We start from the raw sequence: 19108 nt of genomic DNA, 5'->3' as shown, positions 1-19108 counted from the left end.
TATAGAGCAGCACTGCCTGTAATATTGCTTATATGCCCTTTTAAGATTTGCATGCGTATAGTTTTTCTGTTTAATTGAAACTGTCCCTAAACGTTTCAACTTAATTCCCTTAAGTGTCAGTAGTCAGAGTAACCGTAGAAGTATTATCGAATGTATACAAGTAGTGTCATTTGGCAAGTTCTAAATCTGTCACACGAAATGTTTAACTTAATAATGTAAGCCGCTATTGTGATATTGCTTTGTCACCCTATTGAATATCTACATGATCATAGTTCAGTTCGATTTAGCTTAGAATCCACCTAAATATTCCTTGAAAGCTTCACCTTTGTACCCTTAACTTGTGTAGCAGCAATAGTTGTAGTAGCAGTAGTAGTCGTTGTGGAAGTAGAAGTAGCAGTATTATGATGCAAATATTATCTTTTGGTTAGTTCAACATCAACACAGCAAGCATTGTAAGTTTTAATTTCATATACGAAACTATTCCTAAGATATTGCTGATAAGCCTTTTTGACAACATGCATATGGATGGCAGGTTGTCATCCGTACAACGGAGATTTCCAAAAATATTCTTTGAAAACCTCAATTTCATACCATTAGGCATAGTTGGAGTTGTAATAGTAGCCACAGCAGTAGTATAACTACTTAACTTAATACAATTAGCCATTGCTATGATATAGCCAATTTGCTCTTTTTTAAACTATATATTCGTATACTTTTTGAAAATTTCATCTTAATTCCCTTAACCTTACAAGTAGTTATGATAGAAGTAGCAATTCGAGCAATAGTGATAGTGAAACTAGTAAATGTTGCATCAGGAGTAGCATTGGTAGTAGTGTGCACATATTACCTTTTGGTCAATTGACCATTCCCTTTAAGTATTCTCTGTAGTCTTCAGTATTCATTCAGACTTCGTCCAGTTAAGACCAGTGTTGAAAAAGGATTATAGTTTTAATAGTGATTTCAGTCTTACGCAATAGAGTGAACTGATACGTTCTGTAGAAGTACTGGATCTAATTACTCAGTGACGAAGAAATTAAATCTTTTTTGAATACTTTTTCTGGATAATTTTAATGAGAAACAGACGAAGGCTGGCACGTTTATAAATAAGGCTAAATAAAAAAAACAAGTTTTTTAACTTAAAGTAAGGAGCGACATTAAAACTTACAACGAACAGAAAATCTTCGTATATGAAAGGGGCTGCTTCTTCATCAACGCCCCGCTCTTTACGCTAAAGTTTGACTCTTTCTCTCAACTCTTCTTTCTAAAACAGTAAAAAAAAATTAGCGTAAAGAGCGGGGCGTTGATGAAGAAGCAGCCCCTTTCATATACGAAGTAATTTCTGTTCGTTTTAAGTTTTAATGTCGCTCCTTACTTTCAGTTAAAAAACTTGTTTTTTTATTTAATTTCTGAACATTTTTGAATCAATGCATGTTTGGACTTTGGCTCTCCACAGAGGAATAATTAAAACGAAATTTACATTTTTTTGGCTAAATGGCTTTCTCATAGTTTTGATCGAATGATTTTGAGAAAAAAAAGGAGTGGGGGACGAAGCCTAGTTGCCCTACAATTTTTTGGTTACTTAAAAAGGCAACTAGAACTTTTAATGTTATACGAATGTTTTTATTAGCAAAAGATATACGTAACTTATAAATTACCTTACGTAACGAACTTTTGTATTCTCATGTTTTTATTACATATATGAGGGGTTCACCCCCTCGTCAGTACCTCGCTCTTTACACTAAAGCTTAAATTTTGTCCCAATTCATTAAGAATGACCCCTGAATCACGAAAGCCGTAGAATAAATAGTTAAAATTACTAAAAATACTTTAGCGTAAAGAGCGAGGTATTAGGAGGAGGTGAGCCCCTCATATGCGTAATAATTTCTGTTCGTTTTAAGTTTTAATGCTGCTCCTTACTTGCAGTTGAAAAACTTTTTCATATTCATTTTTTCATTTTTTTTTAAATAATGCTAGAAAATCCTGCGCTCTCTTCATGAAATTTTTTTTCCCCTATGACAAATTTCTCGATGGAAAGTCCCCCAGCATATCCCTCTCTTCTCGACCCCTCCCCCAACCAAAAAATTCCCTGAAAACGCATGTACACTTCCCAATAACCATTACTATATGTAAGCACTGGTCAAAGTTTGTAACTTCTAGCCCCTCCCAGGGGGACTGTGGGGGAGTAAATCGTTCCCAAAGACATAGTTATAAGGTTTTTTGACTACGCTGAATAAAATGGCTATCTCAGAATTTTGATCCGTTGACTTTGGAAAAATAATTAGCGTGGTAAGGGCCTAGGTGCCCTCCAACTTTTTTTGGTCACTTAAAAAGGGCACTATAAATTTTTATTTCCGTTAGAATAACCCCTCTCGCAACATTCTAGGACCACTGGGTCGATACGATCACCCCTGGGGAAAAAAACAAACAAATAAACACGCATCCGTGATCTGTCTTCTGGCAAAAAATACAAAATTCTACATTTTTGTAGATAGGAGCTTGAAACTTCCAAAACAGGGTTCTCTGATACGCTGAATCTGATGGTGTGATTTTCGTTAAGATTCTATTACTTTTAGGGGATGTTTTCCCCTATTTTCTAAATTAAGGCAAATTTTCTCAGGCTCGTAACTTTTGATAAGTAAGACTAAACTTAATGAGATTTATATATTTAAAATCAGCATTAAAATGCAATTCTTTTGATGTAGCTATTGGTATCAAATTTCCATTTCTTACAGTTTTGGTTACTATTGAGCCGGGTCGTTACCACGAACTTTTTGAAAGGCAATTAAAAAATATCATTTTTCTAGTTATCCGATATGCCTGGAGGATTCGAAATTAGAGAACTAGCGTTTTCAAAATTCAAAGGATATCCAAAATAGCCGGTTCGAATTTTGGATACTGTTCAAAAGAAAAACGGGTCACACTACGATATTTTTTGTTACTGCACGCATGAGGTATTAACGGTTCAAGAATCTCACCTTGAACTATACCAAGAAAATTTTGATGAAGCCGTGAAGAAAAAAAACTAAGCAGTAGCAAATGCATTCAACGAAGTTACCACTTTTCCGGATATTTACTTAGAAAAGTTAAACTTGGATCGGGCTTCTCTTGCCTCCGTTGTGGACAATGCTCAAAAAGAACTTGAAAATCTGCAAAGCGGTTTGAGAAATGAAATTGAACAAAAGGTTCGTGACAATTTGAGCACGGTACCTTCTACAGGGCTACCATCATCAGTTACAGAAGACATCGTATGTAAAATCCATGATTCAATTGTGGTTGAATACTCGGCAAAGTTCAGTGCTTTTGAAAAAATGTTATCTGGGCTCAAAAAGCAAATTGCATCTCTGGAAGACAGAATCGAAGTGATTGAACTAAAATTTGATGCTACGGAACAGAAAACGATAATGGATACGCTTATTTTTAGTGGTTTAAAGCAAGCACAAGCAGCCAGTGTTGAGATGTCAGTGAAATATGTTATTGGGGAAAAATGGGACTACCGGATATGGCAAATTCGCACATCCTGAGCGTTGGTCGGTTCCAGAATCCATCCATTCCAGTCTCCAACAATTCTAACATGTCTACCGTTTGTGTTGTGTTTCGTAATCTGGATGCTGCAAAAACAGTGTTCATGGCAAAATCGAAACTAGCAAAAACTGGTATAATTGTGTGGGAGTACTTAACCAGAAAGCGCAAACACTTCCTTGATTTGGCTCGAAAAAAACTTGGTTCAAAGAACGCATTGTCAATCGATGGAATGATTTTTGTCAAACAGGGTCCGAATATCAGGAAAACACGAATTGCAAAGGATCTTATCGGTGAAGGATCATCAGCTTAATTACTGCTTTTCTCATGTCAGTTTGTGCAGTGCCATGTTCTCACTCTTTGTTTCTTTCAACCATTTTCCGCTTGCGATACCCTACTTTTTTGTTTCTTTTTCTCATTTATGCTCTTCACTTTTTTTGTCTCTGCTTATACTCTTTATCAATTTCTGTTTGCACTTAGGTCATGTCAGGGTCCCGTGATCGATTGAAAAATTATGAGAAAAATAAATTAGTTATTGAAGATGTGTTTTCAGATGTTTCGTTTGGTCAGTTGGGATTTAATGCTGTCGGGATTAAAAGTACCCTAATGGTAGTTCATACGTTGAACTTGAAGATCTTACTAAATGGGATATACGTAATGGAAATTTGTTACTTTTTTGGAACTGCCAAGGATTCCGATCGGCTAAATGTTCTTTGTTGTGGGCAATGGAGTGTCTTAAATTGCAACCATCGTTTGTAGGCCTATGTGAAACGTTTTTGAGTGATGAGAACCTGAATGTAACTGATTTTTCTGTTCCAGGGTATAGGGTTGAATATAAAGGTCGCTCTTTTATGCAGAGAGGAGGAATAGCCACTTTAATAAGAATTGATGTAGATTATAAGGTAAGACATGACTTTTCACTCTGGCTTGAAGGTAAACTCGAAACATTGTTTATTGAAATACAGTCGTCATGGTCAAAAAGCTACTGTTTGGAATAATATATAAAGTACCATCATTTTCGAAGAAATATTTTTTAGATGTATTTGAAAGTCTTCTGTCACAAGTTGCAAAAGAAAAGAAAAAGGTAGTGTTAATGGGAGATTTCAATATTGGTCTATTAAATCCAGATGATCGCGTTGTTTTCCTTAATACAATGTTGTCGTCTTATTTATACCCTTTAGTAACAATTCCAGCGAGAATAACGCATTCTTCGGCAACTTTATTAGATAATATATTTGTTGATGGGCAGCTATTGAATGGTTGTATGGCCGATGTACTTGTTACTGATGGATCAGACCACCTTATGTTGATGAGTAAAATGTATAGTTTAAAGAGGAGACCACCAAAAGATGAGATTAAACATCGAGATTTATCAGAAAATAGTTTGAAAAATCTGACTGTAAATTTGGAACATGTTGATCTTTCGGAAGTTTTCAAATGGAAATGTGCAGAAAAGGCTTATAATTTGTTTATGAATATATTTTTAGCTGAGTTTGATAAGTGTTGCCCCTTAAAGAAAGTTAAAAAGAAAAAAAAATAAACTTCGGAAAGTATGGATGACGACTGGTATCCTTGTTTCTGTAAAAATGAAGAATAAACTGTATAAAGATTATCTAAAAGACCCCACGAATGAGAAACTCCTGACTTTCAAAGAGTATAGAAATCGGCTGAATAAAATTGAACGGTACGCTGAAAGAGCTTATTACGAAAAAGAGTTTGAACAGATAAATGGAAACATGAAGCGGACTTGGATTAAAATCAATGAGTCACTGGGGCATAAAAAGGAAAAGGACTAGATTAAAATGATGAATTTCAGTGAAAAATGTGTTAATGATCCAAAAGAAATTGCGGAAAATTTATGCAAGTGTTTTTCAGAGGAAGTTTCTAAGCTGTGCCATGAAGCAGTTAAAAGATCAAAAAGTCCACCAGTCCCCAAACTTAAACCTCGTCATGTTACTTCTGAATTGCTTTTTACAAATTGTGATGAAAATGAAATAAATGAAATAACTATGAGTATGAAATCACAATCCTGTGGAGTAGACGAAGCATCGTTAAAAGTTGTTAAAGCAACAAAAACAATTGTTATTCCTATTTTGACTCATCTGATTAATTTATCACTTGAAGAGGGAACTTTTCCAGAAAGACTTAAATTAGCCCGAGTACTACCCCTTCAAAAGGGAAGTCAAAACGTGGACCGAGTAATTACCGACCCATTTCTATTTTACTTTTTTTTCGAAGATTTATGAGAAAGTAGTTTATAAAAGTATGTATAATTACCTCCAGGAGCAGAATCTTCTATGTGATACCCAATTTGGCTTTCGCAAAGGACTTTCTACGGATCTTGCAATTCTTAAATTGGTTGACTGGGTGAATGGTGCAGTTGATAAGGGCCTAATACCCGCAGCTTTACTTTTAGACATTAAAAAGGCATTTGACACTGTTGATCATCATAAATTACTCCAAATTCTTGAATCATTTGGTGTACGTAATGTGGCTTTGCAATGGTTTCGTTCGCATCTTATTAATAGAGCTCAAGTTGTACAAAATACAAGTACAACATCAGAGTGTCATCTTTTACCGTGTGGAGTGCCACAAGGTTCAATAGTGGGGCCACTGCTTTTTCTTATTTATATTGACTATTCAAAATATTATTTATCTGATGCTAATATCATAATATTTGCAGACGACACACTTCTTTTTGTTGCATGTGAAAATCTACCTTCTTTATTTAAAAAAATGGAAATTGCTCTGACTGTATTTATATCGCAGGCTGATTCACAGTATTTGACACTAAATTATGGTAAAACAAATTATATTTTATTTTCTAGAATCGGATCAGTCCAAACAGACCTCAATTTAATTGTAAAAAATAATATTTTAAATAGAGTAAAACCTGTAGATATCTTGGATTTATTATTGATGAGAATATTTCGTGGAATGAATATGCTAAGTTGATTGGTAACAAACTTTCAAGGTCCCTTGGAGTTATCCACCGTCTTAAATTCTGTTTCCCTAAATCCCGAAAATGATTTATCATTCTATTTTTATCCCATTTGTCTTATGGATGCTCTATATGGGCAAGCAACTTCATCTCATGTTATAAAAGAATCCAAGTCATCTAAAATAAGGCCATTGAAATTATATCACCTCTTCAGCATTCAGATAACATTAACCTCCATTTCAAACTTACTAAAATATTTGATGTGTCAAAGACTAGGGATGTTCAATCAATCAATCAAACAACCAATTTATTAATACTAAAAGAAAAACTATTACAAAAGTAAAGCGGTTACTAGGCCCAAGAAGCTTTGCTTGTAATGGACCACAGAGAACAAGAATAAAACACTTTTACAAAAAAAAAAAAAAACAAAAAAAAAAAAAAAAACACTGGAACGAGACAAGTACATTTAACAGATAGAAAATTTAGAAGGAAATTTAATATATCTATGAAAATGATTTCAAAAGAAGAGAAGTGACACACAAAGTGGGATAGAATTAAAAAGAGAGACAAAAATTATTGAACTGGAAAGACCCGACGAAATAATGCCTTTGCAGAAAGAAAAAGAGAGATATCCGAAGGGATGGAGTTCCATAATAAAATTGGCTGATATACTGGAGACTTCTGAGCTGCTGTAGAGGATCGTTTTGGTAAAATAAAACATCGAGAAGAATTACGTAAAGAAGAAAAGTACCTACCTGAGCCTGTCCGTGAGAAAACTGCTGCAGGGTCGGTGGGAGAGTACCTTGAAAAGCAGAATGCGCTGAATAAAAAGTACTTTTACCTATAATGTGATCCAGCGGAGCTATTCCAGTATCATTATAAAGATCAGAGGAAGGGGAAAGCCGGGGGAGAAGAGAAATAGGGCCTTCACTGCCCTATTTTGGGCTCTTTGAAGTGAGCAGAGAAGATATTTATTAGTATCGCCCCAGACAGGGCAGCAATAAGATAGGTAAGGATAAATAAAAGCATAATAAAGAGAAACCATAATATCAGGAGGAAGAAATGAGTTAAACCGGTGCAACATCGAAGACTGGCGGAGGATTAAGGAACGGGTGTGAGTTATATGCGGTTTAAAAGAAAGAAAACAGTCAAGATACACACCAAGAAATTTCACCATAGTAGCTTGTGGTTTAATATCATTCCCAAAAGTCAGGGTGATTGGCTCCTTTACGTCTCTCATACGGTAAGGGGTCCTAAAGTTGACAATGGCACTCTTTTGGCTGTTAAGAGCCATACCATTCGACCAGCACCAATTCTTTACTTTATCAAGAAGACCTTGAGCTATAGAAGTAGCAGATGGCAGGTCCACCGCAGCAATGAAAAAGTTACTGTCATCAGCAAAAAGAACAGGGTGAACATGGGAGATCTATCTGAAATATCCGTATATGAAAGGGGCTTTTCTTCCTCAACGTCCCGCTCTTTACGCTAAAGTTTTTTTCCTTTTTTAAAAAGTAGAGCTAAGAGAAAGAGTCAAACTTTAGCATACAGAGCGGGGCGTTGAGGAAGAAAAGCCACTTTCATATACGGAGTAATTTCTGTTCGTTTTAAGTTTTAATGTCGCTCCTTACTTTCATTTAAAAAAACTTATTTTTTTATTTAATTCGAAATTAGAGACGAATCACCTTTTTTGTGCAAAGGTATAACAGTAGCAACTTTAAATGAATGAGGGAAAATACCAGAAGAAAGAGAGAGGTTAGTTATGTGTGAAATCGGATGAGAAACAAACTGACTGATTTTTTTAAGGACATTATTACTAAAACCAAAACTATCAATTGAACGACTGCTACGAAGTTGAAAAATAATACTAGAAATCTCAGTAGTACTACATGGGGAAAGGAAAAAAGACTTCTCTGTCAAGGGAAAACAACTTACTCTACTCGGGGGTGGAATTAGAACTGAAGGAAGTGTGGTGAAATACGAATTGAAGGCACTCGCTAAGGATTTTTTGTCCACAACAGATCCATCAGCTTTTCTGTAAAGACATGGGGAAGAATGTTTGAGATTTTTGCGAGAGAGCTTCATTAATTACAGTCCAAACCTTGCGCAAATTCCCCTTACACTCATTAATTCGACGCGAAAAATACAGCTTTTTTGCTAAGCGAACTGAAGAAGTAAGCATATTTTTGTAATGTTTATACTTCAAAAGATCATCCTGTGTCTTACTTTTACATGCGCCCTTGAACAAAGACGCCTTCATATGGGTTGCATTGATCAGACCTCTAGACCGCAAATTTTTGTTTTAAATATTTTAACAACCTCCTTCCATCGTCATTTGAAAAATTATTCACTTTAAATCAAGATTTGCATACTTATGAAACGCGAAATTCATGTGACATTGTCCAAGAGACACCGTCAACAAAAAGAGCTTCTTTTTAATTAGATTTTTTGCGCCAGCTATCTGGAATTCAATCCCCTTGGAAATCCGGAACTCAAATAACCTTATTACCTTCAAGCGAGCAGCGAAGGGTCGTTACAGAAATACTGTTTAGATTTGAATATCACGCGGTCCTCCTCTTTTCGGTCTTTTTCTTTTCTTTTCTTTTTATTTTTTTCTTTTCTTTCTCTTTGTCACCCTCCTTTTTTCTTTTTTTGATAAATCAAAATGATTCGTTGTTTCTGTTAGTTGATTGTTTAATTATTCTTTAGTTAGGTTTCTGCCCTAGTCAAGCACCTTTGTGCATTCCTGGCAGATTATGTACATGTAATTAAGTGCTTTTGTTTAAATATATATGATTGAATTGAATTGAAATTGAATTTCTTAGAGTTCCAATTTAATACACACGCCAATTCTTAAGATACGCTATTTTGACAATCTAAATGCACATAGTCTCTTTTGTTAGTTCGAATTTGCCATCAATATTCTCTCAGATTTTACCTTCATAGACTTCATAGCCTTAATAGTAATATTATCACAATAATATCGGTGGTAGTAAAAGTAGTTATAGTGTTAGTGTTGTATTAGCAGTAGTAGAAAAGTAGCGGCTGTATTATTAGCAGTAGTAGCATGTGCATATTGACTTTTGGTCAGTTGAACATCGCTTTCATGATCCCGGAAGTTTTACCTTGATGCGCTAAGCCGTTCCAAAAAATAGAGTTGATGTGTGCTTTTGACACTCTTTTGACGCCCTTTTCACCTTAATACCCTAAAATTTACAAATTGTTGCAATTGAAGTAGTAATTGTAGTAGTTTAGTAGCAGTAGTAGCATAAGGAAAAGTAGCAGTGGTATTAGTGCTAGTAGTGACAAGTATATATTAGTTTTTTTTATTGATCTTCCGCTGTATGTATTTTCTAAAAGATTCAACAAAATATCCAAATTAATTTTTGAGATACGTCCTTTCGACAATATACAGTTGTGTAGAGTTTTGATATAGTTCAAACTTTCCCTCAATATTCTGTCAAAATTTCACCTTCATACTCGTAGCCTTATTTGTATTAGTATCATAGTAGTAGTACTAGTAGTAGGAACAGTAGTAGCAGTAATAGTGTATATTTATCAGTAGTAACAGTAGTAGCAGCAGTATTAATAATAGTAATAACAGTTATATTTTGCCTTTTGGTAAGCTGAATATCCCCTTCATGATATCCCTGAAATTTTCTCTTAGTATGATTATCTGTTCCAAAAGTATTGCTGATACGCCCGTATCAGCAATCTGTATAGACATAGTATGCTATGATTTAGTTCAAATTTCCCCCTCCCCGTTCCATCAGATATTGCTTTCGCTATCCTCAGCCTTAGTACTCGCTACAGAATTACTAGTTATAGTGATAGTAGTGGTAGTAGCAATAGTACTTTTGGTAGCAGTTGATGCAGCAATAGTTGCCGTAGTAGTAGCGTGCAAATATTGCCTTTTTGGTCTATTTGATCATCTCCCTTATCATTTCCTGAAAATTTCAAATTAATATGCTCAGTCATTCCTGAAGAACATCCTTTTGACAATCCATGTACAATAACATGTTATGATGTTGTTCAAAACTCTCCTCAACATTCTCTGAAAGACTTGTCTTGATGCCCTTAGTATTTTGGGAAAGTAGATGTCAAACGTGCATACTTCTTCTCAATAACATATATTATATCTAAACAATGAATAAATTGCATAACTTGCATCCCTTGCCCTGAGGCCTCAGGTGGGGAAGGGGGAGTTGACATCCCTTCATGCATAATTATTGAGCTTTTCGACAATGCTAAAAAAATGTATATCTCCAAACTTTGTTTGGATATTTGTTATGGAAAATGATGGGTATGGGGGAGGGAGGGTCTCTCTAATCACTTTGACTCTTAAAAAGGAAACTATTACTTCAAGTTTAAAATCACATGACATCCATCTGAATTTAATACGACCACCCATTCCAATAGAACCTTATACGCCCCCGGGGCAAAACTTAAAGCCCCTGCCCCAGGGTTCTAGGGGGATGCTCCAACCTTGGAGGCATTATTTTATACTCTTTTGACTATTTAAAAAAAATGCCATTGCACAATTTTAATCTTATACATTTGGTGAAAAGAAGGGTAGTTGCAGGGAGGGGACTAGTTGACCTCCATCACTGTTGACCCTTACAAGGGAACTAGAACTTCCAGTTCCAGCCAAATGAGCCACCTCTATGAAGCCTATTCAATCATAAGTTATATAAAAACTCAAACTCCCCAAGGGAATAACTTACAACCCTCGCCCTTGGGCTCTGGTGCTTTTGTATCAACCTCAAAAGCCTTGTTATATGATCTTTGGACTGTTTTGAATAAAAGGCCTGTCTCAGGATATCTATTGGATGCATCTCGGGACAACATGACGCGCTTATGTGCGTGTAGGGCAGGGGTGGTAGCTGAGCTCTGATCACTGTGTCTCCTCCAAAGCATATATGATCACCCTTTCTATAAGAACCTTATGCCCCGAGGCATAGATTACAACTCTTGCCCTTAGAGCTCTAGGAGGGAGTGTCTTCCTCACAGACATAATCTCTGGACTCTTCAACAATGATGAACAAATCCGTCATCTCCAAATTTTGATTGGAGGTGGTGGCGAAAATGAAGAGCGTGGCGGGGGGTCTGGCTGCTCTCAAATCACTTTGACTCTTAATAAGGGCACTACTACTTCCAATTTCAAATCAAATGAGCCAAGTTTGAAATTTATACGACTGCCCATTCCATAAAAAACTTTAATTGCCCTCATGGTATAACTTACAACCCTATCCCTAGGGCGTCAGTGGCTTGTGTCAATCCTAGAGGCATTATTATATGTTCTTTGGACTATTATGAACAAGATCACTATCTCATAGTTTCAGTCAGCGTTTAGTGAAAAGAGGGGATGTAGGGGGGGGTAGGGGGTTAAATGCTCTCAATCACTTCCGACGCTTAAAAAGGAACTATAAGCTCCAATTTTCAACCGAATGAGCCTCTTCTAAAGTTAAAGAATCGTCCCTTCCATTAAAACCTTAAATGCTCCGCGGTATAACTTACAACCATCACCCCCAGGCTCTGGTGGTTTGTATCAACCCCAGAAGCTTTGCTATGTGATATTTGAACTACTTTGAAATAAATAACATTCTCACAATTTTTATTTGATGTATTTACGGAAATTTAAGACATATTGAAGGGGGGGATAGCTGCCCTCAGATTATTTTGACTCTTAAAAAGGGTACTAGAAATTCATATTATTAATCCAATGAGTCCCCTCCGAAGTAAATACGACCACCCGTATCCTATAAGAACCTTATATGCCCTGGCCATAAAATACAACCCTTCCCCTGAGAGCTGTGGGGGCGGGATTGCCTTCCTCAAAGACATAATTTCCATACCCTTCGACTACAATGATAAAATTTGCTATCTCCAAATTTTAATCGGACGTGTAGAGGAAAATGATGATTGTGGGTAAAGGCCAGTTGCTCTCAAGTCACTTTTGACTCTTAAAAAGGGTACCATAACTTCCAATTTCAAATCAAGTGAGCCTCATCTGAACTTTATGCGACCACCCACACAATAAAAACCTTATACTCCCCCAGGGAGTGACTTATAACCTTATCCCAAGTTCACTTACGGGTTGTGTCAACCCTAGAGGCACTGTTATATGTTCTGTGGACTATTTTGAGCAAAATCCCTATCTCACAATTGTAATCAGATTCGTTTGGTGAAGGGGGTTATTTGGGGAGGTGGCTTTCCGCCCTCCATCGCTTTTGACTCTTTAAAAGGAACTAGAACTTCCCATTTTCAATCAAATGAGCCTCATCTAAAGTTTATACACCTCTCCTTTCAATAAAAGCCCTAAATCTCCCCAGGACATAACTTACAATCCTCACCCAGACTCAGGGGGTATGTTTTAACCCCAAAAGTCTTTTTATATGATATTTTGACTATTTTGAACAAAATGGCAATCTCAAGATTTATATTAATGCATTTCGGGACAGTACTACGAGTGTGTGAGGGGGGAGTGGTAGCTGTCCTCTGATCACTTTGACTCGTAAAAATGACCCTAGAACTTCTGATTACTAATCCAGTGAGCCCCCTCTGAAGTTTATTTGACGACGCTTTCTATAGAAACATCATATGCCCCCAGGACAAAAATTAAAACCCTTGCCCTGACGACCGGGGTGGGATTAGACATCCTTAAAGACATAATTTCCAGAATTTCCAACGACATTGAACAAAATGGCATTCACAAAATTTGGATTGGAAATGTTAAAAGAAATGATTTCCCAATGATCCCCAATCAAATGAGCCCTTTTTGAAGTTTTTGCGACAACACTTCCTATAAATACCTTATATGCCCAAAGGGAATAACTTACAACCCTTGTCCTGAGGGCTGTTGGGGGTTGTCATGTTAAAAGACATAATATCCAAGATTTTTGACTACGTTGAACAAAATGGCTATATCAAAATTTAATCAGAATTGTTTGGAGAAATGAAGGGCGTGGGGGGGCATTCGCCCTCATATTACTTTCAACTATCAAAAGGGGTATTTGCCTTCTTAATTTCTGATCGAATGAGTACTTTTTGAAGTTTCTACGGCAACACTTTTTTTATAAAAACCTTAAATGCCCCCAGGGCATAACTTACAACCTTCACCCTGAGGGCTGTGGGAAGGGGGGGGGTGTCATCTTCAGAGACCTAATTTCCAGGCCTTTCAACTATGCTGGCTATCAAAAAGGGCAAATTCCATTTCAATTTCCAATCGAATGAGCTAATTTTGAAGTTTCTATGACAACGCTTTCTGTAAAAACCTTATATGTCCCCAGGGTATATCGTTCAACCTTACCCTGAGGGATTGAGAGGGGGATTTTCATCCTCAAAGACATAATTTCCGGACCTTTCAACTATGTTGAACAAAGAGACTACCTCAAACTTTTGATTGTATGTATTTGGGGAAAGGGTGGGCACGGGAGGGGGGTTTGTTGCCCTCCAATGTTGTGCTGAAACCATCCAAAAAAGTAACTAGGCCATCAGCAACCTACTTCATTTTCTATTTTGCAATAAAAAAATATTTTTATTGAAACATCGCCAAGTCGAGACTAATTTTTCTGTATGCTTCTACATGTGCTTAGGTAAGAATGGTTAAGAATATTAATGAACATAAATCTTCAAACTTTGAAATATTTTCAGGGGTGTAATTTTACATGGGGCAGGAGGGGGTTTGTAATTGAGTCTGCCAGACCTGGTATCCCCCCCAAACGCAATTTCTCCCCCCCCCCCCCAGCTGAAATTTTGTTTCCTCCAAAATCTTGTCAAAACTAAGATAAAACTACATAATTCAAGCATCAACAGAAACAGATCAGTTTTTTAATATATGTTTACCTTTATAGTAGTCTACTATAAGTTGTCTTTATATATTGCTATAAAGCACCTTTATAGTTCTCTTAAAGTACTAAATAGTCCCTTAGTGATACCAAACGGCTTGTTTTTAGTTTTTACTGTCATTTCCTCTTGATTTGGGAAAATTGGCCCCAATTTTGCCTCCTCCAAACTCTAGGATTTTGACGAAATTACGCCCCTGGGTATATGATCACATCCACTTTTTTTGGAATATGTTCGCTTTTAACATTTTTACTGCTAGCCGTCAATCGATCGTTGTAATACATGTTAACAAAACTTTTCTACAACTAAAGTGCCATCTATAAACGTAAACCTTCAGTGATTCAAAAAAGGTCCAATATGAGAAACAGATAGTAGTGGAGACTCAATTTGATATTAAAAGAATAATATAAACAATCAAACTACATACGTCTACTTTTGCTCCAGAACAATTTAAATTTGTCATTTTGGGTTTGACTTAAACAACCATAATACTAGCGGCGTAACAAAACAAAACATGCTTTGGTGAAAGAACAGGCTGAAATCTAATTTTTATGAATTGCAAATATTTATAGTTCATAAATATTATTTAACATCAAGTAAGATTATTGGATTATTTCTATTGGCTAACGTTGCTATGTTTTATGAAACATCTTGCTATGTTTCACATTGTTGAAAGTGGAATGATTCAATGAATTTAAATCCCCATGCTTATGAAGGCAGGCTAGTTTTTAGCCTAACGCCTCATCCGCCACCAACCTACGGAAATGTAGGTATAGTAGTAGTAGCAATTTACTATCCAAAAAAAATAGAGACAAAATCAATTGGCAGCACAACAAAAGCGTCGCTTGCGAGGGTTTGCTACTAACAAAAAAGAACAAAAATAGAGAAAAAAATAATAAAAACAAAGAATAAGAAAAACAAAACAAAAACCACAATTTAATCTACAATCAGCAGAAGGGTTAAACCGTGTACCAAAAGGAAACTTACACAAATAATTCATACCCAATAAAGCGACATAATATCATGATCCCGAAACAAAACAGAAATAATAATAAAGATCACAGTCTATTTTAATTCCGTCAATCTCAGCCTGTTTCGAAAGTATACTTACCAAGCAACCCCGCATGCAGCTCAGCTTTAAATTGACTAATGGGTAATTCCTTGGTACTTTGGAAAAGCTTATTCCACAGCTTGGCCCCTCTATAAATAACTGAAAAGGCAGTCCTACTTAAAACTAGGCGATGAACCTCAATATTTCCATTTGTTCGAGTTCCGTGACAATGAACTTTGGACCTTTCCCGAAATTTTCCTGTAAAACAGTCTGGAAGGCACCCATAATAATGCTTATACATAAAAACCAGTGTATGAAAATCACGCAATCCAGCTGCAGGCATTATATTAATTATACTGTACATTGACCAGACCGAATCGCGCTTCCGTATTCCATAAAATGATTTAATGGCATTATTCTGCAGTAGGCGTATTGGGCGAGATGTTGAGAGATAAGTACCAAGCCATACAGACGAAAAGTACAAAATATACGGATGTTATCAAAGAAAAATATAATAGCCATAAAACACATGAAAGAAAAAAGTGTTTTAATTTACAGATAATCCCTAAATTCCATGATAGTATTTTACTTATAGCTTTTATATGGTACTTAAATGATAAATTTTCGTTAATAATAATCCCAAGGTACTAAACGAACTTCACCACTTAACATCTTCGATGAAGCTATTTCTAAAATTCAAGAATAATAATTTGGAGACCGTGAAAAGAAAATAAAATTTGAGTTATTTATATTTAGGTCAATCCAGTTTACCTTCAATCAATACATGTCTTAGTCATTGCTGCATTAATTGTAGATGTAAGTTGTTGCTCAGTTGAAGCAACACACATTAATGTTGCACCATCAGCAAGAAAAGGTGTAGTAATCCTGGATTCAGAAGGTGCAGGATCGAGTATATCCCTAATTCTAGAATTAGTTGCAACAGCACTTGGCAGTTGATTAATAAAAAAAAATAAAAAAGTAGGACCTAATAAAGATCCCTGGGGGACACCACAATGAACAAGACTTTTACTCCAAGAAAATTCATAAATGTGAATGCACTGCTCTATATTGTGGTGGTAATCACGAAGCAACTCCAAATTAGCGACTCTTAGTCCATAAAGTTGACATTTTCGCAATAGTATTTGATGGTCAACAGTGTGTGTCAAATTTCTTAATCAAATCCAGAAGCAAACCAGCTACTCTAAGCTTATTATTAAGATCTCTACTAATTATTGAAGTCATATAAGATAATGCCATCGCTGTAATTCTCACCTTATTGAAACCATATGGAATTAGATTTAACAGTTTATGCAGTTCCAATGATCATATATTCTAGTATTAATACACTTTTCTCGAACACGATAAATAACAGTTAAGACCAAAATAGGCCGATAATTTCCAAGATCATTATTATTAACGCCTTTAAGAATAAGAGCTATCCTAGCAACTTTCAAGGAATCACAAAACGTTCCCTGTACACTAATAAGGGAAGTAAGAACATCAGCAACATAAGGAAACGCTGTGTTTAACACAAGAAGATTAAGTGAATCACTACCGGCCGTTGCACTTTTCATCCCAAAGATAATTTTCTCTACTTCACCACGAGAGAAGGGTTTCATACACATAGAAATATCAATTGGATTCTTCATAAAAAAAACTCCAAAGGATGATCATCATCAGAAGGTACAGTACGGGAAGATAAATTTACGCCAATATTAAGAAATGTTGAAAAAGTCCATCGCATACATCTTCTGGTTTATTTGTTGGCAAACCATTCTGCATTACTACTTCATCGAAAAAAATAGAATTTTCTGTTGATATCACGCTTTTATTATTTTCCATGTTTTTGCAGGGTTGCCACGAGTTTTAGTGAATTTATTTTCGATTTTTTTTTTACGTTTCTCAGTAATTCATTAAAGGCATTCCTATAATTTTTTGTAAGTTCTCATATGAATCGGATCATTTCCATCATTTAAGGAATTCTTATAAAGTTAATCTCTTTTATTATTACAACGTAACAAGCTAGGTGACAGCCATGGTTTCTTAAGATTCTTATTCCTTGATGGCCAACAAACCATCATACAAGTTCTTGTTATTATTAAAATCAGCCTATCATAAAATTCTTCAAAACTCATATTTATATCATCCGTAAGATCAACCAAATTATTCCAATGGACATCTGCAATTGCCTGCTGGCAATTGCATCTGCAATTTGGCTAAGCACGGGCAATGGACTCTTTGGAATTATTGTTTCTTGCTTTTGGGGAATACAAACCTCAAGTCTGTTGGAATCCCAAAATGATCTAACACATCTGTAATAATAACTCTTGGATCTGAAAAATCCAAATAATATCCAAACATAGCGAGTTTTGAATAAACCAGAATGATACAATAATTTTTAACCGGTGCGACTGTAGGGAGTAGTTGGCACCCTTTTGACAATCCTTGTACAATAACATGTTATGATGTTGTTCAAAACTCTCCTCAACGTTTTCTGAAAGACTTATCTTGATGCCCTTAGTATTTTGGGAAAGTAGATGTCAAACGTGCATACCTCTTCTCAATAACATACACCATATCTAAACAATGAATAAATTGCATAACTTGCATCCCTTGCCCTGAGGCCTCAGGTGGGGGAGGGGGAGTTGACATCCCTTCACGCAGAATTATTGAGCTTTTCGACAATGCTGAAAAAAATGTATGTCTCCAAACTTTGTTTGGATATTTGTTATGGAAAATGATGGGCATGGGGGGGAGGGTCTATCTAATCACTTTGACTCTTAAAAAGGAAACTATTACTTCCAATTTAAAATCACATGACATCCATCTGAATTTAATACGACCACCCATTCCAATAGAACCTTATACGCCCCCGGGTCACAACTTAAAGCCCCTGCCCCAGGGTTCTGGGGGGATGCTCCAACCTTGGAGGCATTATTTTATACTCTTTTGACTATTTAAAAGAAAAAATTGCCATTGCACAATTTCAATCTTATACATTTGGTGAAAAGAAGGGTAGTTGCAGGGAGGGGGCTAGTTGAAGAGTCCAGAGATTATGTCTGTGAGGAAGACACCCCTCTCCTAGAGCTCTCAGGCCTGTCTCAAGATTCTATTGGATGAATCTCATGACAACATGACGCACTAATGTGCGTTTATGGGGGGGGGGTGGTATCTGAGCTCTGATCACTGTGTCCCCTCCAAAGCATATATGATCATCCTTTCTATAAGAACCTTATATGCCCCGAGGCATAGATTATAACTCTTGCCCTGAGAGCTCTAGGAGGGGGGTGTCTTCCTCACAGACATAATCTCTGGACTCTTCAACTATGATGAACAAATCCGTCATCTCCAAATTTTGATTGGAGGTGTTAACGAAAATGATGAGCGTGGCGGGGGGTCTGGCTGCTCTCAAATCACTTTGACTCTTAATAAGGGCTCTACAACTTCCAATTTCAAATCAAATGAGCCAAATTTGAAATTTATACGACTGTCCATTCCATAGAAAACCTTAATTGCCCTCATGGTATAACTTACAACCCTATCCCTAGGGCGTCAGTGGCTTGTGTCAATCCTAGAGGCATTATTATATGTTCTTTGGACTATTTTGAACAAGATCACTATCTCAGAGTTTCAGTCAGCCTTTACTGAAAAGAGGGGATGTCGGGGGGGGTGGTAGGGGTTTAAATGCTCTCAATCACTTCCGACGCTTAAAAGGAACTATAAGCTCCAATTTTCAACCAAATGAGCCTCTTCTA

General features: G+C 36.2%; 1 protein-coding gene across 2 annotated transcripts in view; it reads right to left on the bottom strand.

Moving 5' to 3' along the window:
• The window catches only part of LOC136027605 (homeobox protein slou-like), a 67335-nt gene extending 51606 nt beyond the window's left edge, over nt 1-15729 (bottom strand). The window contains exon 1 of one of the 2 annotated variants that reach the window (XM_065705019.1): nt 15414-15729. In XM_065705019.1, coding sequence (XP_065561091.1) covers nt 15414-15717 — 304 coding nt within the window. In that variant the 5' untranslated portion in view covers nt 15718-15729. The remainder of the gene's footprint in view (nt 1-15413) is intronic. The other variant, XM_065705018.1, reaches the window with a different exon arrangement.
• Between the last annotated feature and the right edge of the window lie 3379 nt (nt 15730-19108).

This window comes from Artemia franciscana, chromosome 5 (assembly GCF_032884065.1).
Source record: "Artemia franciscana chromosome 5, ASM3288406v1, whole genome shotgun sequence".
Classification (NCBI taxonomy): Eukaryota; Metazoa; Arthropoda; class Branchiopoda; order Anostraca; family Artemiidae; genus Artemia; species Artemia franciscana.
This window is presented reverse-complemented; position numbering and strand designations above follow the sequence as displayed.